The sequence below is a fragment of the Pundamilia nyererei genome, unplaced genomic scaffold (assembly GCF_000239375.1).
Source record: "Pundamilia nyererei isolate P.nyererei 1_Seehausen unplaced genomic scaffold, PunNye1.0 scaffold00142, whole genome shotgun sequence".
NCBI lineage: Eukaryota > Metazoa > Chordata > Actinopteri > Cichliformes > Cichlidae > Pundamilia > Pundamilia nyererei.
In genome coordinates this window covers 1,024,012-1,050,570 of record NW_005187543.1, presented here as the reverse complement: position 1 = coordinate 1,050,570, position 26,559 = coordinate 1,024,012, and the positions used below count along the sequence as shown (strand labels likewise).

Genomic DNA, 26,559 nt, shown 5'->3' with positions numbered 1-26,559 from the left:
GTGTGTGTGTGTGTGTGTGTGATTTACATTGCTGTGCTTGAGAGCCACCATCTACCGGAACCAAATTCCCTGTATGTGTCTGCACATATACTTGGCCAATAAACACGATTCTGATTCTGATAACAAATGCTGGCACCATGAACATGCGGACTGATCCGAGAGGGAGGACGACGGTAGTGACGGGGCATTTTCAAAACACATCTTTTATCCTTCCGCACTGAGAAGCAAAACTTCCATCTTACTTAGTTTTTCTAAGTTAAGACAACTCAAATAAATTGAGTTTATCAGCGGTTTTGCCTAAAAAGTACTGGTAACTTATTTAAATCGAGTTCTAATAACAAATTTATAAAAACTGAGTTCAGCCTATTTAATATTTTTAATTAAACACAATATTACATTTTACAGTGTTTAAGCTGTCGTTGTTCTCAAACTATAGTAGATCTTAGTCTGTTTATTTGGGGGTTTTTTTATTTTCATATTCATAAATTATCACAAGTTGAAATTTTTAATAAGATTTTAGTCTTAAAAAATCACTGAAAACTATGGGTGCTTTAATATATTAAGTTTCCCTATAGGTTATTTTTTAAATTTTTTTATTTAACAACAAATGTACTGAAATAAACAGTTACAATAAGAAAACAATAAGGAGTGAATATATTGTATAACATTACTGCACAAAAGGAACACAGGGGGAGGCTAAAATAACAAGAAAAACCCTTGACAAATGCAACTTGCTATAAATGTTTTTTTGTTTTTGTTTTAAAAAAAAAACAACTGTAAAATGTACAACAAGTAATTAAACTCAGGACTTTTTTGTTGCCTAATATAGAAATGAACAGTTAATGAATACATATAAAGGAAGAAATTAGCTCAGCATACACATTATTGCTGTTTTGGTCATTTACAATATGAGTTAATTTTCGGAAACTTACGTAAAATTTATTTCATGAGTGTTCTTAAGACAATGAGAAAGCAATCTTCTCCATATTTTAGGGAACCCCAGTGATTGGTCTGCTTTCATCAGCTCACTGTGATGAGAATAACTGGGAAAAGAGTTCTGCTTTTAATCCAGCCCATTTCCTGGATGAGAAAGGCAATTTTAGAAGGAGAGAGGCCTTTATCCCATTCTCTCTAGGTAAGTGTGTGGGTTCTTAACACAAAGAAATATAAGACTAAGACATAAAATCTAAGACAAACATTAAGATGGCTTAACAGTTTGCGATTCCCTGATTTCTTGCAGGGTCGAGGGTTTGTGCTGGAGAGAGTCTGGCCAAGATGGAGGTTTTCCTTTTCTTCGCTTCCCTCCTCCAGCGCTTTCGATTCACTCCTCCACCTGGAATGACTGGAGATGACCTGGATCTGACACCAGTTGTAGGGTTCACCCTCACCCCTTTACCTCATAAGCTCTGTGCCATCAGCAGATTTTAAAGATTAAAAGTGTAGAACACACAAGTGCTATTTTTCTTTAACCATTTTGGTTACACAAAAACGCAAACAACAAGCTGTAGGAGTTTGATCTGCTTGTTCTTATTAAAGGTATTGTTGTCATTGTTAAAACCAAGTTTGCTGTTTTTAAACACACCTATCATAAATCCCCTGAGTGAAGTTTTTAGAATTTGGCTACAAACACCATGGAATCAGGGATGAATTAATTAGATTTTGGTGGTCTAAAGCCACTGTAACCTCATGAAACATTTTTGGCAATAAATCAAGAATTCAATAAAGAAGCAAGGATATTTTTATTATCCCTAAAGGACAATTTGTTGTTCAGACAGCAGAAATCACACAACCATCAAGCAAAATGCAATAAATGTACAAAAAAAGCAGGAGTAAGAACACAGGCTGGTATTCAATGTGTTTGTCCTGTATAATGTTTGCAGTTAGATGGAAGCAACGTAAAACTGTCCTAACTTCAGAGTCCTAATCTTATGTGTACAGCTCAGAAAGGTCATTCAGGGTCAAATGGAAGCATATGTACAATATTTGGTTAATTTGACACATTTTACTGCATCTATTTCTACTTTCATTTAATTTTTCTCTCTTAGCTTTTCAGGTTGACCTTTTGATTTTTGTTTCCTCATGTGTATCAATCAATTTTTACACACCGAACTCTGATCAACAAGGTACATGAGCGCACGGTGAAGATAGTGGAGGGGCCCATATTTGCATTGGCCCAGTAGGTAAATGCCACAGCCCTAGATTCAGTGACCCTGTACTAGCTGATCAAAGAGATTATAATGCCACTCCCCTCAGCTGAGTTGTAATGGTGGCTATTTGTATCCCTCTGTTGGTCTAGAGATGTACAGTTATGGTCAGAAATGTACTCATCATGGGGATGAATGTCATGGTAAATTTCGGGTTTTAAGGATTTCTTTAAACTTTCCGTTTATACATTATTATAAATTATTGTCTATTTTCTCTAATGCACACAGGGTCAAATATATGCATATAACCCAACTAATATTTAGTTAAATATTCCTCAGGAAGCTCTATTTCGACCAGATGGTCACCATCAGCAGAATTCTGGCATAAATGTGGCTGGTTATTTGACCACTCTTCTTTGGTAGAAGTAACTTTAAATGATTAAATTGGTTAAATTGCTCAATCTTTTTCTCCTCATCTAATTCAGGGTTACAGGGGCTGGAGCCTATTCTAGATGCCATAGGGCGAGAGGCAGGGTATGCCCTGTGCAGGTTACCAGTCTGTCGCAGGACCGACACAGAGAGACAGATTTACACTCACATTCACACCTACGGTCTTGACGAGCTGGCAGATTAGAACCCAGGGCCTCACTTCATTGTGGATGGTGACGCTGGCGTTCCAGCAGTTTCCACTTAATGGCAGACTTGAGCCATTGTAGTTTCTGAACATCCTAACCAATTTCCTCTCATGTGGAGGGGGACAGTTTGAGTATTCTTTCACTCTGGCAAAGTGGTTACACATCTGAATAACTTACAATTATTTAAACTTATTTAAACTATTTAATCTGCATCTATCCATCTATCTGCTACACAAAGAAACTGCCAGTTGTAGTGAAACATGATCACTAGCAAGAAGTTAATAGGAGCTGGCCTTGTCAAGTTAAAAGACATTTGGTCCTGTGTGGATTAGAGAAAGTCCAAGATAAATTCAAACGGCAACCAATTCTTGTTTTTTTTTAAGTCATTAAAGATGTATGCATTACAATCATTCCACCCTGGAAAAAAAAACACACTTAAAAGAAATAATTAAAAGCCCAATTATTACCCATTTATGCCCACAACAGTATACAGCTAAAAGGCTAAAAGCACCAGATTTTTTTTTCTGTATAACAAAAACAATGTTTTACAGAAAGAAGCATTACCATTACTTGTCTTTTAGCATAACAATGAAAGTGTTGTCCTCTTCCTTTATATTCAAAATAAGGCAAACACCCAAAACTCGTCACCAATCTAGATGGATAAATACAAATACCACAGAAAAAAAATATACACACACGTGATTTTGTCCTGAATCGCCCCTTTTAAGAATCACGTTTTCCTTTTTGTTTTTTATTTAAGCATTCTCAGTTTTATATGAGAATGGCTTGTCATCTCTAAAATAGTGAAATGGAAGCATGCTTTGGATCATAATAAGGTCCTTGTGTTTTATAATCAGTTTGCGCAGATGTATGAAAATTAACAGTTGATAATGCCAGTAATGGAGATATAAGATAAACATGTCATTTAAAATGTCTGAATTATTTGTTGCCTGTAGCAAATACAAATTATAATATTTACTAAAAGATTGTAGTATCATATTGCGGATTGTACCCTCTCCCTTTGGGAAAAAAAAAAAAAACTTGCTACATTGTTTATTGTTATATTTGAAAACATGTTCATAATGCTACAGTCACTCTAAAAAAAAGTACATCAAAGCCCTTGTGGTCCTCAAACAGTGTGTGGAATCTAAAGCCATCTATGGTCCTTCCACTTTGATAATATTGATCTGCTGGTCCTGTGAAGAGTGGTCCGAGTTCAGCACTGGTTGAGTGGAAACGCTGCAGTCCTGGAAAGTCCTTGTTGAGCAGCTGCTTTGGAATTCCGATGTTTTACTCTCCAATGCTCTGAAAGTCTGAGGATGTGACTGTATGCTGTATGTGGAGACATATGATTGCGTGTAGGGAGGCATGAGTGGTTGACTGGTCTGCTGAATATATGCAGCTGAATAAGGTTGTGTTTGAGAAGGGGTGTGAGTAAGAGGAAGGCTTTCAGTATTGCTACATGGTGGAAACCCATTCACGGTTGTAGGACTGAGTCCCGGCAATTTAAAGGCCTCCACATTTTCTAAACCTTCTAAAGAGCTGTAGCTAGGCTGGGTTTGGCTACACTGAGTGTAAGTGCCTTGACTAAAACTGAAGGTGTCTTGGTTAAACGAGGTAGAGGCAGAAGCTGCTGCCAAAGCAGAGGGTGAAGGAGTCTTGTTTTTCTGCTTTTGAACACTGCTACCATGACCCATTTTGGTTGCAATGGTCTGTAGAGTGTTGAGGATCTGCTTCTGAATTTGGGTCTGCTGCGACTGCTCCCTCTCCAGACGGCACTGCTGCTCTACAAGCATCTTCACTGCCAGGCCCAAGCTGCGCACTTCAGAGCCCAAACTCTGAATCTGATCCTGGAAACCGCTTCTGACTCCAGCGTCCTGGGCTGCCTGCTGTGGACTCGGGTTCCCTTCAGTACGAGGAGCACCCTGACTCCCAGGGGCCTGTATGCGGATAACAGCGCCCCCGGGAGACGCAGATGTTAAAGGTGCTTGTGGTCGGTTAGAAAGACGAATCCCAACTCGAGGAGGAGGATGAGGGGGAGGAGGAAGGGAACGAACAGATAGCCCTGGTCTCTGGGTGAGAGAACGTCTAGGAGCGCTGCTACTTCCAGGCTGATTCCCTGTAACAGTCTGTGTAACATTGAAAACATTTCATTTAAAATGGTGTTCACATTGCAGACATACTAACAAAAACCTCAACAACAGATGATGTTTGTATGGCCAGGCTCCCAGACTCAGATCAGAAAATAACAATTTTTTTTTTGGGTCAAGCAAAAAATTTACCAAATACAAAAGACAGAAATGTTTTAAGAGAAATAAAAGTGGCGATAAAGAGTCTAAAGACCCGACCATATCACTCCCATGAGGTGGCAGCTAAAATTGTGTAAGAAGAAATAAAGCCTATGATTTAACAGGTACTCTCTGATGGTGATAAACTCACGTCTTTGTTTAGTAAAAGGGATTCAAAAGCTAAGTGTTAGCTAAAGCTAAATGTATCTCACCTTTTCAGTGGTCAGATCGTAGGTTTCAGGTGGCTGTGGCACAGCATTCCTCATGTCAGTGCCCTGGACACTTGATGGATCTCTCCTTAACAATGATGCCACTGTTGAAAACTGGTGAAAAACAACGTATGAAAGACTGAATAATATTTGGAGGCTAGTTTATGGTAAATTACACAGATTCCATGCACCTGAAGAGTAAATATAAGAGGTACAACTGGGATTATGACACTAAGTACACATCAGTACACTAATGCTTAGGTACCTTCAATCTGTGTGACAATGCTTTATCCAAAATTCTCTTTCGAGCTGCCAGCATTGAACTAGTGGCTGGAGAAGGTGTGACTCTCCGCCTCACTGCTGGTGTGGAAGTCATAGCACAGGTTTCTGACCTTGGTAGAGTGGACTGGGGAGCTCTTTGTTGGCTCTGCTGTGCAAGTGACGTGACACTGACAATCTGGATATCATTTTCATCCTTATGTTCTTCAGGTTGCTGTTCTTTCCTGTTGCCTCCACTGGTTTCCCCGGAGGAAGAGCCCTCTGAGCTGGTGGGAGTCTGTTTAGCAAAGTCAGCAGCAGCTGGGAAGCCAAGACGTTGAGATGAATCCCGTAATAGGTTTCGGATTTGAATGTTACTCCAGCTCTGCTGTACTGCTCCAGTTTGAGCTTGCACCTGTGCTGGTGATGTGCTACTTCCAGGCTCTACAGGTCTCACCCTCCCTGGCGGCCTCCCCTGGAACTCTCTCAGGAACAAGTAGATGGCCTGAGCGGAAACCTTAATGTTCTCCAGCTCCAGCACAGCTTTGATTTTACGGAAACTCAGGCCAGCCTTTCGCAGCTCTACCACTTTGTGCTTTGCAGCATCATCGAGCCGGCCCATGGTGAATTCACCTGTTCTGACCTGTCATAAAAAAGTGAAATTTAGAGTATCTTTAATAATATTATTATTATTAATAATAATATGTATAATAATATAGGAAAGTGGGATCTCTGTAACAATGTTAGAGGTGTAGGGTAATAGCAGCCTTGGCAATAGCTTTGAAATTAAAAAACTAAAAATCCACATATTGTGAAAAAGTATTTGCCTCCTTTCTAATTTCTTACAATCAGGAAGGGGGCAAATACTTTGTCATAACACTCTTCATAGCACAAATGTAATACACATATGATAATATAGTAAATTGTAATTATCCTCTTTGGAGCTAAAAGTGGCCACCCAAACATGTGAGATATCAATGGAAAGCCCAGGATGTCCTCAGTTTAATACATTAGGACTTAGTAGGGTAACTCAAATAAGTCAAAAGACTTGTCATTATGAATTCTTCCTGCTAATATAAAAGAGATCATCATGTCAAGCTAAACTACAAAATCAGGAAACTTCTTTGGAAATGTGGCTGTCATAACAAAAAGATCAATTTACTGGCTAAACGGAGGAAACTGAAAACACTGCCAATATCTTACATTATCATATAAATATGAAATACAACCAACTATAAATCCAGCGCATAAGAAACCGGTTTTTTTTTATTTCTTCTTTTTGAAAGTTCTTCTAGGAACAAAGCTGTGTGCTTTTTAAATTTAATTAAAATTTTCTCAAGAAGAAAAACATATTATTGTAGGATTATTTTTTTCAAACAATGGCATTTTATTGCTGAGTGCGAAGGTAGTGTTGTACAGTAACTCCGTGTTAGCTGCGCGGGGTAACCACCTCAGCTAGCACAGTATCCTTAGAAAGTGATGCACTCACTTGATCTGGAAGAAGGAAGCTCGATCGATGTTTCCTGTTCGGTTATTTCATTTCACGCAGCTCGACGAAACAACAAGGTTATTCCACGAGTGCGCTGGGTCGCACACGCGCTCACTTACAAACTCACATTTTGTCGTCAAAAAATGTAAAATAAACAAATGAGTTGTAAGTGGCGCTCAGGTGGTCACGTAACTTCCGCTTATCGTCATCACCGTGCGACGTTTTCTCAGGCCGCAAGTGGTTGGACTGCGCCTAGCTCCTTTGGAAATCATGTAAGTTTAGCCTTTTATTTATCTTTAGTTGAGCTTTTTTTAAACCCGAAAACGTCGCATAATTTTCCGCATAAGCCTAAATACATTTTCTAATCGCAGTTGAAGTCGGTTTTGGGTGAAACAGCAGCTCGTGCGTCGCTTTCTTCTTGTTTGAATGAAATTCAATGGCGGCGCGTTCGTGCTCAAGATGTTAGATGTGAAGTCAACTAGTTTACTTTAATGATTATTTTCCCTTGATAAACAATGTTATTATGGGAGGTTTACTATAAAAATCTAATAAGAAGACAAATAATTCTAAAACTATTTAAATAATGTCTATTAATTTCTGTTTGTTAATACAAGGCAAGAGGCTTTGTTCTACATATATATTGGAGATTTTTTCCCCCCCACAAAATTTTGCTTACATCATAATAATGTAATCTGCACGTGACAAATACCTGCCAGATTATAAAAACGTAGAGGAAGTGATGGTGGATGAGTTTAAAATCCCGGGGTCAACAAAATTAGACAGGAAAAGAGTAAGACCATAAAGAATGTTCATAGATGTATTGAAGGAGAACATGTAGACGGTAAGAGAATGAAGAAAGCTCAAATTAAATTAATAGGTATATTAAACATGCAGACATACCCAGGAAACCTAAACTAAATTAAACGGAAAACGAAAATAAAAACTGAAGAAAACTGTAGTAGCAAAACATAATGAAAAATACAGAACCTGAATGACTCTGATGGTAGTAATATAACATTAACCTGCATTAACCTGAAAACATTCAAGAAAAGAAGACATCCATAGACACCAAGCATTTAAAGGTTCCAATATCAGACCGCTTATTACTTAGATGTATAGGGAGAATTAAATTCCATACTTGTTAATGAAAACTAAATGGACACAGAAGTGGCCGCACAGAGGTGCAGTGGTTAGCACTGTTACTTCAAAGCAATAAATAAAGGGTGGCTGTAGCTCAGGTGGCAGAGCAGGTCAGCCACTAATCAGAAGGTGGTTCGATCCCAGGCTTCCTCCTGCCAAATATCCTTGGGCAAGATACTAACCCCATGTTTGAGTTTGCCTACTGGTGGTGGTCAGAGGGCCCGGTGGCGCCAGTGTCCGGCAGCCTCGCCTCTGTCAGTGTGCCCCAGGGCAGCTGTGGCTACAATGTAGCTTGCCATCACCAGTGTGTGAATGGTTAATGACTGAATGTAGTGTAAAGCGCTTTGGGGTCCTTAGTGACTGAGTAAAGCGCTATACAAATGCAGGCCATTTAAGATTTTACCATTTAAACTCCTGCCATTGAATGCGCTGGCTGGGGCCTTGCTGTGTGAAGTTAGCATGTTCTCTCCCCATGTCTGAGTGGGTTCCTCCCACAACCAAAAAACACAGGAAGGTGTTTTCTTGCATCCATGGCTAATGTTTCTTAATCGGCCATAGATGTGAATGTATGAATCGGTGTCTGTCTCTGCCCTGTGATAGGCTTTCTAGGTGTACCCTGCCTTTTGGCCTGTAACAGCTGGTATGGGCTCCAGCAGTTGGAGGCAAAAATTAAAGCTTGTAGAGAAAATGGGCGAATTAATACAAATTTAAACATATCAAAAGGATGTTCTAGTTGTAGATCAAGAGATTTGAGGCTGCTGCTCGTTACGAATTGTTCAAGTATTGTAAGTTTAGAAAAACTTGTATTATTTCCTCAGTACAGTTAATTGTTATTTTGTTCTGAAACAGTAACTACCTAACAGAAAACATATGACCTAAAATACAATTTATTTCCCGGATATGTTCCTGTTAAACAAAGACATAGCTGTTAACATAAAAACCTTTGTGTTTTAAAAAGCTTTTATCTTTAGAACCGTGAAATATGTTGAGCTCTATTTTCTGTCAACTTTTCAATTAAGCATTTAGTAAAAATATATTTATTTGCAGTGAAAATAATCTTAAAGTGGCGAACTTTGTGCTATTCTTAACGTAAACATATCAAAATAACAGTGGCTTTCCTCTCATCTAAGGGCACCCTCACCTACAAAGCGGAAGGAGGATGAAAAAACAAAAGACAGAGGCAAAGAAAAGCCTGGAACAAAGGAAGGAGAGAAGGAGAGAGGACGAGAGAAAGCAAGGAAACGCCGCAGCGCATCCACTGGCAGCAGCAGCAGCAGGTTTGCCCTCTTAATGGGATCCTTTATCCCAGTGTTGAAAATAAAAATCTGTCCTCTTTCCTCATATATTTCTCTTTTTTATTGATTGTCACCAGATCTAGCTCTTCTTCGAGCAGCAGTTCTGGTTCCAGCTCAGGTTCTTCAAGCGGATCCAGCTCGTCTGGTTCCAGCCGCTCCGGCTCTTCTAGCTCCCGATCCTCTTCGTCTTCCAGCTCCTCGGGTTCTCCGAGCCCCAGCCGCAGACGCCACGATAACCGTCGCCGCTCCCGCTCTGTGTAAGTCTCTTCATCCAATGCAACTGCTTGGTAATTGTGCACAATGATGCGTTGTATGTTCTCTTGTTTGAGTCTTGGTTATTTAGTGTTTTGCTTGTGATTTTCCAGCTCTAAAACACAAAAGACCAGAGATGACAAGGAACGCCGGAAAAGAAGCCCAACACCTAAACCAACTAAAGTTTACTTGGGGCGACTCACCAGGAATGTCACCAAGGTTGGTTTTTATAGCAAAAGGGAGACCTGAGGACCACTCACACTGGAGGGGAAAACAGGCGATAACACACTATGCAGCTAAGGGTTGAAATTACATTAAATTAAATTAATTTAGCACCAAATTACAACTACAGTCGGCTCAAGTTACTTTATATTATAAGGCCTAACAATAATAGATAGAAAACCCCAATAATTAGACGACCTTCTGTATATTGATTTAAAGAGGGGGTATATTGATATCAGTATAAATATACTGATATATTGTGTTGGTGTTTGACATAAATGGAGACAGAGGAAACGTCCTTCAAGCATGTTATTACTGTTGGGATTAAATAGTTTGTCCACCAGAGGGCACACTGCAACTTTCCTATTTGCAACACATTAACCAGGCGATCTAGAGTCCATTAGTGTAAACAGGCGACAACTTGTAACAGTAAAACACATTTGTGACTGCACTTTTCTTAGTAAGGATTTTAAATCGCCAAATATCAGTACTGATCTGACAAATCATACATTGGTTGGGCTTTAAAGCTGTGGCAACATGTTGTCACTGATTTTTCTACATTCCTCTGTAATACCAGCTGCACACCAGTACAGTACTTTAGCTTAACTGACAGATAGTTGCCTAAAAGTGAAATTTGGGTGTTTTGGGGCATTGCTTATTAGTGACAAAATTCCTGATGTAAAAATCAGAACACTAAGTGTGAATGTTACAGCTGTCAGATTGTTCCTGGTAAAAGCATCTCATGTTTTACTGCCCATTTCGGCTTTTTTCTCTAATAAGGTTTAGTTCTTATTTTCCCTAGGCTTCTCTGGGTTTCTTCTTCACTGGCTTTTTTCCCCACCTGATATTTATACACAACTCTGCATTTAGTAATTCGTTTTTATTAAATAACTGCTCTCCTCCACAGCATGTTCTTGTACTGTCTTCCTCCCCTCACCCACAACTGGTTTTGGCAGATGTCTGTCTTTCCCTGAGCTTAGTTCTGCCATAGGTTTCTTCCTGTTTAAAGGGAGTTTTTCTTTCCCGCTGTCACCAAAGTGCTTGCTCATAGGTGGTAATCCTATTTCTCTATATTTTTACAAGGTCTTTACCTTGCAGTATAAAGCACCTTAAGGCAACTGTTGTAGTAATTTAGTGCTATGTAAATAAGAATAGAATAGAATTCTACTTTATTGTCATTGCACATGTCACAAGTACAAGGCAACAAAATGCAGTTTGCATCCATCCAGAAACTGCTTTAGCCATAATATAGATATATTACAAAAATGGAATTGAAAATAAAAACTTTCCCTACATAATGTAATTATTTTAATTTAAATTTTATATTTTTAGAACACAAAGGTTTTTATGTTAACAGCTATGTCTTTGTTTAACAGGAACATATCCAGGAAATCTTTTCTACTTATGGGACAATCAAAGGAGTCGACATGCCAATGGACAGACTCCACCCGCACCTGCACAGGGGCTGTGCTTATGTGGAGTTTGAGACCCCCGAGGAGGCCCAGAAGGCACTCAAACACATGGACGGAGGTATGTGGGTAGTTCTGTGGCTTCGTCATGGAAGATTAATCTAGACAGACTTGCGTTCGTGTTGGGTAACTCTTTGTTGACTCTTACGAATAGGTCAGATTGATGGACAGGAAATCACTGCTTGTGCTGTGCTGCCTCAGCGAGTCCGCCCTCCACCCCGTAGACCATCTCCACCCCGCAGAATGCCCCCGCCACCACCTATGTGGCGTCGCAGCCCACCGCGCATGAGGAGAAGGTACTATGAATGATTCGACCAGTTACTGTTTCCATTCGTGTTTGACATTTGTGTTTTTTATCAGCCCTACATGCCCTTCCACACTTACTTATTGATTTATGTTTTTGCAGGTCCCGCTCCCCAAGGAGGCGATCGCCAGCACGCCGCCGCTCTCGCTCCAGATCTCCCGGTCGCAGGCGTCACCGCTCTCGTTCCAGCTCCAACTCCTCTCGATAGACGGGTTTTCGTACTGTACGCGATCTCTCATGGTGCCGAATCGGCTTCGTTTCTTGATTCCTCAGTATTCATGTGGGCTCAACAGAATTCACTCATCTGCATTGTAGCCAACATGGACATTTCTTTAATAGTGCTCTTTGTGCAACATTTTTTTTCCATGTTTTGTATAAGTTTATTTTGGAAAGCTAGACCAGTATGTGTCTTTTTAGGTTGAGCTTGCTCTGCATACAGATCGACCAGTCTTCGAGTGTGTCTTCTTTTTACCTTGTCTTGAATTTTTAGACATTTTGAAAAATAAAACTTTAACAATGTGAAAGGCCTTGTGCCATACTGTTATTGATCATTTCCTAATGGTTCCTGTTTTAAGAGCACAGGTCTTACAGCCACAGGAAAAGAGAAAGGGACAAGGAAAAAGAGGCCTTTGCTGACATTCAGGGTGTGGTGGAATAATCCATTTTGCTTAGGAGGTTCCTGCCTGAGTGACATCACCCAGAAGCGTCTATGTGACAACATTGTAAAGTCAAAATTTCTAAATACTGAGGAAACTTTCCTCATTACTTCCTTTATTACCTCCTTTCAGCATATAATTCCTGGTATAGTTGGATGGGTTTGTAAAAAATAGACTCCTTCTTCACATATTTCCCTTTTCCCATGAAATTTTCTATCACGATTATAGTAAATTTCATGCAGTCTTAATCTTCTTTAACAGGAAATGGTTGGGTGAAACGAATTTTATTAATGAGGATGTCCAGTAAACTGTGCCAGTGAGTCAGCTTACAATGTACCTCTGTACAGTCTAATGGAACAGATCTAAAAGAAATGCAGTTATTATACACATTAAAATCAGTTTGTCCCTAGCATATTTAAATTAATCAAACCTTGATCTAAATTGTTCTTTTCTGTGTGACTGTGCCTGCCCAGTTTGTTAGTAGATTTGAATGACTGATCTGGCAGACTACATTTTGTAGTGAAGTGAAATAGCGAGGAAGAGGTCAAATATGGGTGGTTCCACTCTCTGCGTAAGTCTCCATTATGACCACTGGAGGTCTCCCTCCAAATAAACAAAGAAGAGTTGTGTTTGCGTTTGCTGTTTCAGTGTTAAAGCATCTACACAACGCTGAACGTGCTTCATTTTTTTTCTTCTTCTCATCGAGGCACCACCTAAATTCGACACCGCTCCTGTTTGGCCAAGCGCGCTCTGACGCCCTGCGAATTTACTTCAGTTCGTCCGGCCACAGTCTCTGGGCTACTTTCTATGCAAGACTGCTGGAGGATTTTAGGGGTTGATCAGGCGTCGGAGCAAAATAGGTTAAACTTAAATGACCTCCGATCACGAAATGATCAGACAGCGTGTGAAAGCGCTTCTGGACAAACCTGGGAATGGGAACTGTGCCGACTGTGGAGCTGCAGGTAGGCTGGAGGAGTGGAGTCACTCTCAGATGCTGGACATCCAGTTTTAAGAGTGTTCATACATTCTGTGGCAATCCCAACTGAGACACACGAACGTAACTGCTTTAGTTTCTCTTCTCGGGCAGTTATGACACCTGTGCGATAGTTGACACAATGAAGATTTTCACACTGATGCAATACGTTTGTGAGTTCTGATAAAAAAAACCCACAACAACAACCAATACTGTCAGTCGGAGGTTTTCAGTAGTTTCAGTAAAAAATTTTTTTTATTATTATTATTTTTACTGTTCATGCTAAGTAGCCAAATGGGTGTTTATGTACGTGGTTGGTTTTGTTCTTCAGCTTGCAGACATGTGGTCACACACCCTGAGGAACACACCTAGTTGTTTAACATTAATCAAATCTGCAGCTCAGTATATGAGAGCATGCATGCATTTTCAAAAAGGTGTTGCTTGTGAAATTTACTTTCACTTATCTACTCTGCAGCCTTCAAGATTCTCTTGCGTGGAAGGCGACAAGCACACGAGAGCATCATATTAAAATACCAGTAATAAACACGGCTGCAGTTCTCTTGGAGTCCTTTCTTTCAGCTCTAAGTTTTGAACACACTCATACATTTTTAGGCTCTGCGTGCATTACACTTTCTGTGTAGAATGACTTCAGTGTTAGACCGAGAGGGTGAGTCGGCGTGGGACTTGCTAACCACGCGGCAGCATCTTGTCTCAGTGTTACAGATACACGGTTTCGCATGTGCACAGTTTTTAAATTATGCTCGAGGAAGTAATCGAGCTCTTTGTTCTCATGCTCTCTTGCATGTGTGCGGCTTTGCCTTCCTCAGAGACGGTTTAAAGGCTGCTGAATGCTGACACCAATCTTGTTGCCCCAGTTCTGCGGTTCAGTTACAAAATAACCACAATGGCAGGTATAATATAGCCTCACGCTGGTCAGTGCAAAGACGCTAAAAATTAAACTTCGAAATATATCTGCATCTCCTCACACCTTCACTGTATTATAACCCTGCTCAGCGTTTGTTCTCTGTACTAAATTTAAAAACATTTAGTGCAGCTTGTCATACTGCATGAGTTAAAAAAAAGAGAGTGTGTGGTATACATAAAACTCTGTGAAGTTTTTTCTTTCCCTGCTTTTCAACTTTTAAACCTTTGCTTAAGCATTCATCTTAAAGGTGAATGTGATGTGTATTTATGTATCTATTCCTGCATACAGACGCTTATTAAAAACACGGGGTCTTGATATAAATACTGAAGATTTAGGCTGCCTAAATTTAGGTCCTAGAAACAAGCTTATTGCGCACTAGTAACTTCCTGTGTATACTATAGTGAGCATATTTGGAAATCTATTTATGCTGTGCGCTGATCATCTGCTTATGTTAAAGACGAAGAGGCAGAATGACCGAGAAACAATCAAGCTTTTATCGTTAGCTTGTCTTAATCTTGTTATGCTTCTGCCTGTGCTGATTTCTGTTCTTTCTCAGGCGACATTTGTAACATGTTTGTGTTTATTTGAAATCTTAATCAACTACAGCAATGGTTGTTCTATTTGCCTGTGATAACCACTTTTCCCAGTTACTATTTGGAACCATTAGTGTCTGTCAGGAATTTTTCAGTGTGGCAGTTATGTAAGGTAAAATATTTTGTGTGTGTGTGTGGTCATATACCTCTTTATCCTGCATTACAGGCCCAGAGTGGGCATCGTACACCCTTGGCGTGTTTGTGTGTCACAGCTGCTCAGGCCTCCATCGAAACATTGCTCAGATCAGCAAGGTCAAATCTCTTATTCTGGATCCCTGGACCCCTTCTGAGTTGGAGGTGAGAAACCCAGTAGCAGATCCTCTAGTAAGTGGGGATCAGCAATCAGGCTTGAAATCACATCTGCACCCATCTCTCTCAAGCATCTATGAGCAGCTATCTTTCTGTCTCCCACACTTCCCCCTGCATCTCTGCTTGAAAAAATAATAAAGGTCATCTATATGAATTAAGCTTGGACTAAAAGAAATGGGCCAGCAGCTGACGGACACAACCAGCTTCTTTGTGTACTAATGCAAAGGCGTGTCTGTGTATACTTCTCTGCGTGCTGAGCAGCGTCCTCAATTTTAAATGCGAAGACACAAAAGTGCAGCAGTCAAACTTTGGGCAAAGAGTCAGCCAAACTAACACTGAGCTCCAAACACAGCATTTTGAATATCTACAGAAAGCTGTGAACACAAACAGATATTCCTTATAGAGTGAATGTTTTTTCCCCTCCTCCACAGTTTATGGACTCTGTTGGTAACAATGCTGCCAAAGCCATATATGAACAGCTAGTTCCTGCCTTTTACTACTGCCCCACCTTCAAGGATTGCACGTAAGTAATCCATCCTCTTTTGTTCCACTTTATGTTTGAGTCACCTCTAAATACGCAGTCAAAATGTAAAGAAAGTGCACCCTCTTTCACTTTGAAGGTTTTACACATTAGTACATAATAAAAAATATTATGTTCCTCAGCAAATCTTGAAATTTGGTAAATACAACCTCAGACAAGCTACAATACACGACATTCTGCACTGTGCCATTGTATATTTAACAAAGATTAAGCCAAATTGCAGAAGCCGTGTGAAAGTATAACCTTAGGGATTGAGAGGGAAGGTAGCACACAGGTTCTACTAATCAAATGAACTTGATTGATTGATCATCAGTAAGTGTGAGCACCTCAAACAAAGAAGTTTTGGCAGCTTGTTGTTCTGGATCATTCAGATACGCACTGACACAATGCCCAAGATGAAAGGCATTTGCAGTGATGTTATAGAAGCAATTGTTGCTGCCCACTAGTCTGGAAAGGGTTATGAGGTCATTTTCCAACAATTTCAAGTCCATCTTCCTAGAGTGAGAAAGATTCTTCACAAATGGAAAACATTGTAAGACCTCTTGCCAACCATGTTAAATGTTAAAGTACATGACAGTAGAAAATTAGAAAAACAAAAGAAATATGGCACTTTAGAAGGGTCGCCTTGATGCCGCCTTCATGGCTTATGTTTGCAAAGTTGCATCTGAGCATACCAGAAATCTTCCTGAACAATGCCTTTTGGACAGATGAAACCAAAAGTCAAAAGTCCGGCCATAATGCCAAGAACTATGTTTGGTAAAAAAAATAAACGCAGCACCTCAGCACAAACACACCAAACCAACAGTCGAGCACAGTGACAAAGGGGTGATGATGATCATTTTAACACAGGCTAAGGACCAGATTATTTTTTATTATGTCTTGATATGTAAAACCTTTAAATTGAAAGAAGGTTTCCTTTTTCTTATTATGACTGCAACATGGATAAGCACAAAGCAGTGGGATATGACGGAAACTGTTTTTGTTTTTAGTAATAAGTATTGAAAACTATTAACACTAGTAAATTTCTCTCTATATATACTCTAAATTAATTGTTATTTTATGCAGTAAATATTAGCAATGGTGCCTTTAAGCCTGCAGCTGTTGGGAAAATGGATGTCTTCATTAACAAGTGGTTTTGGTTTGGCAGGATGACATTGATAAGAATGCCCAGTTCCTGTAGTATGAACAGGAAGCAGCAATTCAGCACGAGGGTTTCTTCTTAACTGTTCAGCGATATAAATAACAATTTTGAACAGCACCACAGTGACCTGTCATGTCAGAAAGTCTAAACGGGCATGTGTTGTGTTTTGGAGGGGTGACTGATGAGTGAAGAAAATAGGGATGAAAAAGGCAGATCCATTTACTACAGTGAAGAGCTGCACACACAGTAATACCGCAGCAGTTTGAACATACTGAGATGATGCATACAAGTGCAATTATTATGATTATTATTATTATTAAGGGAACCAAAAAATACAGAAAATGGAAAAAAGGAGAAGAATATGACGCTAAAGAACATCACACACCATCTAATCGTTATTATGTTTGAAACAGGACAAGGGAGACACAAATGATAATTACAAGATGATGAGGTTGTATTTGATAGATGTTTGCACAAAATGAATCCCCGAGGGTCAACATCTGCGCAAGTTAATGAGATGTTTACAACAAATTAGCTGAGGCATGAAGTAAACATCAAACCCAGGCAAAGCTGAGTGTCTAACAGCCTCCGTTCTGCAGGGTCCTGCGGGATCAGTGGATCCGAGCCAAGTACGAGAGGAAGGAGTTTTTGTGCGTGGAAAAGCAGGAACCCTACTCGGCAGGTAAGAATACAACATACCTGTGCACAGTTATATGCATATAGTTATACCCTTTTACATGACCAAAAGAAGATGTATTTCTGCGTCTTACGCTGCACCACCCATTCAGTGTTGATTGAATCAGCGAGAAAGCGTCATCTATTAACCCAAACAAGGATCGAGGACAGAAAACACGCCACTTTACCACCTCCACTTCAAGTAATAATTCAGGATTTTGGGAATAAAGAAAATAATTGAAGGGCATAAAAACAGAAATGAGATATATCAGCTTAATTGGTGAGATGTTGGCAGGTGCAGTTGTTGCAGGAGGTGCTATGTGACTTGGTAATGGCATCAAAGGGTGTAATAGGAAATAAATAGTCATGGTCCACCAGGCACCATCACCCAGTGCTCATTTACATAGCCCAGCCCAATTAGTCAGCTGTTTAGAGATAGATGGTGTGTCAGCATGGCTTATGTTGCAGAGACAATGAGGGTTTGTCATCAAGTGAAGAAAACGGTCTTTTTCTGCCCTACAGATCCTTTTTATTCTCGTTTCTCACTAATTACCAAAACACCCTTTTCTCATTTTAATTTATCTAAACTCAAACTTAATGTGTGAACACTTATCCATGCCTTTTGTGCTGAATCATGTCCCTTTCATAATGGACGTCTGGCTAATTGCCCAATGCAGTCTCATAAGAGACAAAGAAGCACCAGTGGAAACCAGACTCAGTTAATCAATAACGGACGCCTCTGCCACTGACTGGCAATGAGTGTGCAAATGCCAAGACTGGACTACTATGAGTCTGCCTGTTATGACTATTGTGATTTTCGCATGCACGAATGTATGACACAGCTAAGATTATGATGCGAAGATTATGTAGCGTTTCCAAAACAATCTTCTCTTATTCACTTCTCTGAATAATATGGACACACCCTCATTAGTGGACGTTACATTTAGAGTTCTCATTTCATATCGTCAGTATCGTCTGTTGAGTTGCACAATGGCCATGATTGTAAAATGAGGTGCATTGCATCGTTGGGTGTGTTGCAGAAAATCCCTATGCTGTTTAAATCATGGCATAAAAATTGCTTTTTTTCTACAGTCGTAAGGGCAGTATGCAGTCGATTCAGAAAACCTAAATAAAATAGCAAACAGAAAATGTATTTGAATTGAATCCATGCTAAAAGCAATAAAATGCACTTTAAGATATTTAAAGCAGATGATATATTTAACACCGATGACAGGAGAAACTTTATTTATATAAAAACAAAACTCCAGTTATTCGATTGTTATCTTTATACATCTTTATTCTTTCTAACCAATGTCTGAACTGTTGGTAACTATTTATTTATATATTGTTTTAAGACCTTTATACACAGTGCATGTATGGTTTTCACCAAACTCTATTAGCCAAAAAGATAGGCGTAGTTGTATTAATGACAATAAATTATTATTTATTTTGATATTTACAACTTTTTTGGACACTGTATGAAATGTTTAGATACAGAATATAAGTGCTGAAAATGGGCAAAAAGTTGAGGTTAATGTGTGAATAGTTAACCTGGCACTCTTTGAGATAAATGATTTAGTAGAACGGAGTAATTTGAAGTATTTTTATTGTGATTAGACCTTTTTTTCCAGAGCAGGCTGTCTTGTTTTGCAGGGCAATGGGGATCTTGTGTTGTGGGTTCATACCTACTCATAGGATTTTATTTAAAAGAGCCACACATAAAGGATAGGCCTACCCCACAATGTTACAATGCTGCTAAGTTCTGAGAAATCCACTCTTCTCTTTAGCAACTACTCAGAGTTGAGCAAAGTCTGAGGAAATGGGAAGCTGTCAGACGTGTGTATATGTTACCCAGATAAGAAATGATGGTCACAAACCATACATACTATCAAGCTTGAAAGACTGCTTCCCCTGGTAACGTCTGTTTGGAAAACAGGAAACAAGGCAAGTTAAATTTTGTTCAACCCGACAGAAAGCAGTTTAAAAAAAAATTGTACATTATATAATACAATACTTTGTTACTCAAAACCACACCTTCAGAAGGTGTGTGTGTGCGATTGTGTCTTAGAATTTGTAGTAGCGCAGCATCACAGATGGTAGGTTCACATGCTGTAGTCCACATGATGAGGAAGCAGAATGTGATGGGTAAAATCAACACAGTTCCCTTTTAACTAAGTCGTATGAGGTTGTCACTGGGTGTCTCTGAGGAACCTCGTGCATTTTAAAATTAGCATAAAGCTTAAGATTTGCTTTTGTTATGTGCCAATATACAATCTGAAGTGTATTGTGCGTTGTATTGTTAGTGCTGCAGAGTAGATGTGCAAGGCAAGCAGGAAGGTTTGTAACTAATTGCTCTGGTCTCGTGTTAGTCAGGTCAGCTGAACATATTTAAAATGTAGACCGCAGATTTGAGTCTGGGCTAAGATCCTGCCACACATATGGATGTTTGCATGCAGAAACTAAAAGTCTTCTCAGTTGCAGGTAGAGAATATAAAGCCCTGTTATCATAGTCTCATGACAGTCAAACTTTGTCTCTCTGTCAATGCTCCCTTGTGTTGTGCTGTGCAGAGGTTTAGAGCATGTGAATATGCGTGCCTGCCGTGGAGGAAGAATGCCCTCTTTTGTGCACGAGCATTGTATACAACAGCGCACATAGATTTTATGCCAAAACATGCAGTATTCATCTGTGCAGGATCTGGAGAGAGACGGACACTCCCTTTGCTCTTCCAAGTGTTTGCAAATCTTTAACTTTCTGTTATCTCAGTGAATCATTTCTCTTCTTCTCCTCTGTTCTGTCGTTGTGGAAGGTTTGACCCCATCCCAGAGGTGGAAGAAAACAGGTTCAGGTTCATAAATTATTGATGAAGCTATTGCTCAGCCACAGCAATAGGTTCTATTTGTGACTCAAAATGCATATTTAAGTAGGAAAGTGAAGAAAGATGCAGGTGTACCATAATTCTAGGTACTGTAATTTACTGTATAAATTTCTGGCACATCCTCCTCTTATTTTGAAGCCTCTGGCCTCTATAGCAATGTATCTAACCTCATGCAGCAGCAGCAATTAACTGAGGTGCTTTTTTTTTTTTTTTTGGTACAGTTTCTTGCGGGGGAAGTAGTTTTTGTTGTTTCTGACGAATCAATGTAATATATTACTAGGAACACATGCAGCTATTCATATCCAGTCAGATTTCCATTTAATTTTGATTAAGACCATTTGCTCACGTAGTATGCACCCTTAAACACTTGGCTGCCTAATTAGCCTTTTGAGTGCTACATGTAAAAATGGGGAAACTTTGTAGTTCACGTGTGACTATGGCGATTGCGTTGTAGCATCACAGTGTTGGTAGAGTAACAGCTGAGGAACAATACCCAAGTGTTTTTTGATTTCGTATCAACTTCAGCATCAGGATCTAGCTCTCTGTTATTTGGGTGCATTTTATATTTCCGTAGTGTTTCAGTTTTAATTGTCTGTATGAGAATAATGTTATTACGGTTTTGTGTGTGGCCATGGTCAAGAATAGGACCATCTACTACTGTGTGTGTGTCTATGTGTTTGTGGGGAGGAGAAAATAGGCGAATGATTGACATGATTATTTAGGTATGACTAAAAATAAGTGGAGTCATTCACTGCTCCCGATTGTTCAGTTACAGCTATGAAACAAACGTGCTTAGTGTGTGTGCTAGCATATTTGTTTCAGTCATTTTCAGGCTTGTAGATCAGTAGAAGCTTAATTATTTATGTATAGTAAAAGCCATTACTGAGGTTCTTAGAACAGTGGTCACAAATACTAAAAGGGTACACACACAAGCACAAGGTCATCAGTATGTCTTTCAGTGGCCTCCACCAATGTTGTTACTGGTTAGCTCTTCAAGCGATTGTGTAATAGGCGTTTAATTCACCGGATGAGTAACTACAAGACGTGGTTGTGCAATAATATAACTTATGTTTTCTTTAGCATTTGGATTAGTTTAAACCTATTTAGCAAGACAATGTGGGTTTAGGGATTTCCGTACTTGCTTTCTGGAATTAAAGTGTCAGCTATGAGTGTAAGGCGGCATGAGTCAATTTTTTTTTTAATGGCAAGTGGATATAAAAGCTTTGTGTATTGTGCAATTGCTGCAACTCTTCAGAACAATTTCTGTCTAAATATATCAAAATAGTAGGAGTTAACCTGGCAAAGCAAATTAAACCATATAATTTTAGATTTTATTTGAAACATAGCATGAACATAAGCGATGGGAACTGAACACTGAACAGGGTCAGAAACAAAGGTCCAAAACAAATGCCAATGCTACAGTATATGCAGAGAGGCTATCATTGTTTTATAATGTAAATGGATCAGCCTTAAAAGTGACAGTTTTCTTCTTGCTCTAAATCACCCAGTGCACATTTATCTATCTGATTATCAAGTTAATAACAGTTTGTTTATTTGTGGACATTTCTTAGATGTGTGTCTGAGATTTTCAGCATTAATAAAAGTTGTTTTGCTTTCACCCCCAACCTGTGTTTCTCTCCTCCTGGCAGGCTACAGAGAAGGGTTTCTGTGGAAACGTGGCAGAGACAATGGACAATACCTAAGCCGAAAATTTATTCTGTCCGAGCGAGAGGGTGTGCTTAAATACTTTAACAAGCATGATGTGAGTTCTGTCTGTTTTGCTTACACTCTATCACTTCATACATGTCCTGATTTTTCTCTTTGTAATATATGAAGTTGTATAAATAAGGAGCCTGTGTGTTTTGGCAAATGTGGTTATCTCCTAGTCTACAACTGGTTAATAATGTGCAAAAACAGCCTTGATAATGGCGAGAATGTTTAACAAAAAGTCTTTACTTTCTGCAGGCCAAAGAGCCTAAAGCGATTATGAAGATCAATACTTTGAATGCCACTTTCCAGCCATCCAAAATGGGCACTGCCCATGGCCTGCAGATAACCTACTTAAAGGACAACAGCACTAGGAATGTCTTTGTTTACCACGAGGATGGAAAGGTGAGTTGACACGCCCCGTTTGGTGTTTCAGATGGGAAATCGTGAGCTTGGGAAAGTTAATGTGTCCCTCTAGAGGAAAAGGTTGGCAATTACAATTCAACATGTAACAAATTTACTTTGGTAAGAGCATCACAGGGATCTGTTTAATTAAAAATAGTGACCAATATATTTGCCAATTGCTTAGTTTCAGATGGTTTTCTTACAAAGCATTTTTAAGAAGTTACCTTGTTGGTGGAGTTAATTGGGGATGGGACCAATGGTTTAAATGACATGATAATGTGTAACTTGGCCATTATACTTCCTTATGTCCTTCTCTTAAGGAAATAGTGGACTGGTTCAATGGCATCAGAGCAGCTCGATTGCGCTACCTGCAGGTGGCTTTTCCTCTAGCTCTAAACTCTGAGGTGAGTAAGTGCTCTCACGTATGGGCTCCTGCATGAAGGCAGCTACAACTAAGGTGGGTGAAGATAAGTTTTTCCTTTTCTTTTGAACTTGTCATTATGAAGGTAATATTGCACACAATAATGGCATCTTTTGTGCTTCAATCTGGTTGCTGTACTCATGATTTAAGCTCATGTAGAGGTTTAATTTAAACCTTTTGCAGGTGTTTTTAACTTCAGTACAGCTCGGTAAACTGTATTTATTTCTAAAATGTCAAATTCAATTCAGTTCAGTTTTATTTATATAAAACACTAAATCACAACAACTTCTCAATGTGGTTTAACTGCAAACCAGTAGTCATAAGTCATATAAGCATGCGCACATATACAGTTAAAAAAGAAACGAACAACAAATCAAACGTTTTCCTGAAATGATTGAGTATGTTTCTTTTTCTTTGTGCAGCTGCTGCCAAAGGTAACCAGAAACTACCTAAAAGAGGGCTACATGGAGAAGACTGGTCCAAAGGTGATTTTGTTTTGTGTAGATAAACTGCCGATCATATAGCACAGGAGAAAAATAAAAGAAAAAAATCACAGTGATGCCGTCAAGATGACTTCGATGTTTTGTTTTCTGTCCTGCAGCACACAGAGGGCTTCAAGAAGAGGTGGTTTACGATGGATGACAGGAGGCTCTTGTATTTCAAGGATCCACTGGTAGTAAAGTTTCACCAGTAAAACATATGAAAAGAATTTTAATTACACACTGTGACCAGCAGATGGTGCTGTGATGTTTCTCTACAGTCAATTCTTGTTTTTAAGAGACCATGACCCAGAATTTGTGCAAGTAGCCTTTAGCACAGCGCCTTTGATTTTATTCACACGTTTTGTGTGTTTTTATACTTTAATGAAGCAATTTCCATATCCATTAACTCTTCTGGATTTAAGTTTGATTCAGGTACATACAACTACATTACATACATTAAAACTGCTTCTCTCTCTGCTTGTAGGATGCCTATGCACGTGGTGAGGTCTTCATCGGTAGTCAGGAAAATGGCTACATTGTGCTTCCCAACCTCCCTTCCACTATCCAGGGTTACCATTGGCCATTTGGAATAACAATAGTGACCCCAGATAGGAAGTTCCTCTTTGCATGTGAGACCGAAGTGGAGCAGAAAGAATGGATCACTGCTTTCCTTACAGTTATTAACAGACCAATGCTGCCTCAGGAGTATGCAGGTTAAAATAAAAAAAAATTACAAAACACATACAGTGCTGTGCAAAAGTCTCGAGCCACCCCTCATTTTTTAATATTTTGCTAGGAAATGTGCAAAGATACAAAAAAGTGCTGTGTAAATAGTTATCAGGAATTGTTCTCAATGCTTCTTTAAGGATGTTCAAAGCTCTTCTTTGGATGTTGGCTGGCTTTTGTTCCATTCTTTGTTGAGATGATCTCACACTGATTCAGTAACGTTGACCTCCGGGCTCTGGGGAGGCCAATCCATGGCTGATACTGTCCCATTGTGTGTTTTCCATCAAAGGTATGCTTTTACTGCACTTGCAGTGAAAAATGAAGCTGCTGCCAATCTGACAATTTCTAGATAGTATTGCACAGTGGATCAAAATCAGATGGTACTTTTCTGTGTTCATAATTCCATCATCCATCCATCCAAACATCCTTTTCTGCTCATCCTTATTAGGGTTGTGAGTGGACTGGAGCAGGTATAGGGCAAGAGTCAGGGTACACCCTGGACAGATCGCCAATCTGATGCAAGGCTCATATTTCCACCAATTTTGACAAAATCTGACACGCAACTGGCTGAAAACCATGACAGAGCTTGGTTGTAGAAACTTACACTGTTGTGTACACTTTTTAGCTCAAAGCTCTTTGGGAATCACCTTATTAGTACATAAATACTATTTTGTACCTGTCAAATCTTTGGCATTTGTTAAGATTCAACAAAAGAAATGCTAACAAATTTTAAATTGGTTCTAGTCTGTTATGTGTAGAGACAGCACCGGCTCATGTCCTAAATGCCTTATAATGCTTGAAAGAGTAACAGGTTAGTCTTGAATGGTTTAGCGAAACAAAACATAAGATATTCTTCAGGTCAAGAACAAGACCTGGACTTAAAGTGAGTGAAAAAGCAGCTGATGTCAAAAGAAGATCTTTAGAAAGAATGAAACAAAGTCGGGTCCTTGGAAGCAAAATATAAAGAAATAAGGAGTGGCTCAAGACTTTTGCACAATACTGTAAATCGTTTTTTAATACATAGAAGAACGTGCCACTATTTTCTTAACTCATGTGGCTCTATTTTCTTTCTCCTTTTCTACAGTGGAGGCATATTTTAAGCACAAACCGTGATGAGGCCGAAGAACTTGGTGCAGGGTGAGGAATATAGAAACTGCCGCTGGAAGAAGAAAGAAACCTTGACATCTTGTAATAGAAGCACTTACGAAAACTGAAGGCTCACATAGAAAACAGCCTCACGGTGACACAGCTTTGATTATTTGGCATTCCAGCAGTTACCCTTTTGTCTCTGCCTGTCGTCTTCGTCAGCCTCACCTACATGATGTGCCAGACACGTTTCGTGGGGGAGCCATGAATGTTAGCTAACTCATCTGCTATGTGGTCTGACTTACTTTCATACTTGAAACAGGACATTTACACTGAATGTGCAGATGTGTGTGTGTGTGTCTGTAAACTTGGAGTTAGAACGGCTGCTGCTCACGGGATTTCAGTGTAGTGTTCTGTCATCAGTAACAAGATTACATTTCAGATGTATGAACTGCAAACTTCTGACCAGTTATATGCAGACCAAAACAGATTTATCTGACATAAAACTGCATGTTAACATCATTAAGGTGGTATACATACATTATTTTATATTAGACTTTCTGTAAAAATGTGTAATTCTGAATGTATTTATTTTTTTTAAACTGTCTAATTTTCTATGTGCCACACAGGTAGAATAAACAATTTTTGCTTTTTTTTTGTTAGCACAGATGTAATCAATGTAACAACTAAGTACTGCCTAGCCTTACTGCTTCTTCTATATATACAACTATTTAAATATTTCCTTTATGTCATGAGTTATTATCCAGCAGAGGGAGACATAGGAAAGGCTTTAGACTAAAAAAGGCTCCAGCGGCTTAACTTCATCAAACCAGTGATTGCTGGTCTACACTTTAAGTGATTTGTGAAAGCAGCCCTAGGAGAAAGGCACAACAAGGTTTGAGCACTACTTTCATGTCTGTCGCACAATTTGTTCAAACCTGAAGAGCTGACGTCAATCAGCGTGAACACGCACATGCTCTCTGCTGCGCTCAGTGATCTGTAATTGCATGCTTTGTATTGTGTAACTGTCCAAGAAGAGAATTTGTGTAAGAGAAATATGATGTATACATATTTTTTTTTATTGTAGTTTTAAGTTACAAGAAAGAAGTTACACACTGAAAGGTAGTAAACCAAATAAACAATACTCTTAACTTCAAGGCTAAAAGAAAGAAACATGGGCATGTACAGTAAGTGCAGTACAGTATGTGGTTTCTGTGACTGAGATGGAGTCTTTCTAAGCAACAGTATATAAAATGTCATCTGTGATTCTTATATTAATTATAAGTTAAATACTGTTAACCGATTAAAGGTGACATACTGCTCAAAATGTTAAGAAAA

General features: G+C 39.2%; 3 protein-coding genes across 3 annotated transcripts; 2 read left to right on the top strand and 1 right to left on the bottom strand.

Annotated features, from left to right (window-relative positions):
- Nucleotides 1–3,185: 3,185 nt before the first annotated feature.
- On the bottom strand, nucleotides 3,186–7,092 carry LOC102204535 (uncharacterized). Its single transcript, XM_005744353.2, has 4 exons — nucleotides 7,024–7,092; nucleotides 5,542–6,177; nucleotides 5,280–5,390; nucleotides 3,186–4,908 (listed from the first exon to the last, which is right to left on the bottom strand). The coding sequence occupies exons 2-4, from the start codon at nucleotides 6,154–6,156 to the stop codon at nucleotides 3,937–3,939; spliced, it is 1,698 nt and encodes a 565-aa protein (XP_005744410.1). The 5' UTR covers nucleotides 6,157–6,177; nucleotides 7,024–7,092; the 3' UTR covers nucleotides 3,186–3,936.
- A 121-nt stretch (nucleotides 7,093–7,213) lies between these two features.
- Nucleotides 7,214–12,224, top strand: rnps1 (RNA binding protein S1, serine-rich domain). The gene is made up of 7 exons (XM_005744352.1): nucleotides 7,214–7,295; nucleotides 9,294–9,440; nucleotides 9,536–9,715; nucleotides 9,824–9,929; nucleotides 11,309–11,462; nucleotides 11,556–11,697; nucleotides 11,808–12,224. Coding segments are annotated over exons 1-7 (837 nt in total). The 5' UTR covers nucleotides 7,214–7,293; the 3' UTR covers nucleotides 11,914–12,224.
- Nucleotides 12,225–12,970: 746 nt separating this feature from the next.
- On the top strand, nucleotides 12,971–26,372 carry LOC102203947 (arf-GAP with dual PH domain-containing protein 1-like). Its single transcript, XM_005744351.2, has 11 exons — nucleotides 12,971–13,323; nucleotides 15,019–15,149; nucleotides 15,593–15,684; nucleotides 17,443–17,525; nucleotides 22,044–22,156; nucleotides 22,360–22,506; nucleotides 22,827–22,910; nucleotides 23,350–23,412; nucleotides 23,529–23,600; nucleotides 23,894–24,122; nucleotides 25,220–26,372. Exons 1-11 carry the CDS (start codon nucleotides 13,233–13,235, stop codon nucleotides 25,246–25,248), a joined length of 1,134 nt encoding a protein of 377 aa, XP_005744408.1. The 5' UTR covers nucleotides 12,971–13,232; the 3' UTR covers nucleotides 25,249–26,372.
- The last annotated feature ends 187 nt before the right edge of the window (nucleotides 26,373–26,559 follow it).

What these genes read in the sequence shown, in the direction of transcription:
- LOC102204535 (XM_005744353.2), bottom strand. Translation starts at nt 6,156, where the DNA reads ATGGGCCGGCTCGATGATGCTGCAAAGCACAAAGTGGTAGAGCTGCGA. An exon ending in CATTGTCACACAGATTGAAG is followed by an intron (nt 5,391 to 5,541) that starts GTACCTAAGCAT and finishes GTTTTTCACCAG; the next exon opens with TTTTCAACAGTGGCATCATT. An exon ending in ACGATCTGACCACTGAAAAG is followed by an intron (nt 4,909 to 5,279) that starts GTGAGATACATT and finishes AATGTTACACAG; the next exon opens with ACTGTTACAGGGAATCAGCC.
- rnps1 (XM_005744352.1), top strand. An exon ending in CGTCGCCGCTCCCGCTCTGT is followed by an intron (nt 9,716 to 9,823) that starts GTAAGTCTCTTC and finishes GTGATTTTCCAG; the next exon opens with CTCTAAAACACAAAAGACCA. An exon ending in TCACCAGGAATGTCACCAAG is followed by an intron (nt 9,930 to 11,308) that starts GTTGGTTTTTAT and finishes TTTGTTTAACAG; the next exon opens with GAACATATCCAGGAAATCTT.
- LOC102203947 (XM_005744351.2), top strand. Translation starts at nt 13,233, where the DNA reads ATGACCTCCGATCACGAAATGATCAGACAGCGTGTGAAAGCGCTTCTG. An exon ending in GGACCCCTTCTGAGTTGGAG is followed by an intron (nt 15,150 to 15,592) that starts GTGAGAAACCCA and finishes CCTCCTCCACAG; the next exon opens with TTTATGGACTCTGTTGGTAA. An exon ending in TTTACCACGAGGATGGAAAG is followed by an intron (nt 22,507 to 22,826) that starts GTGAGTTGACAC and finishes CCTTCTCTTAAG; the next exon opens with GAAATAGTGGACTGGTTCAA.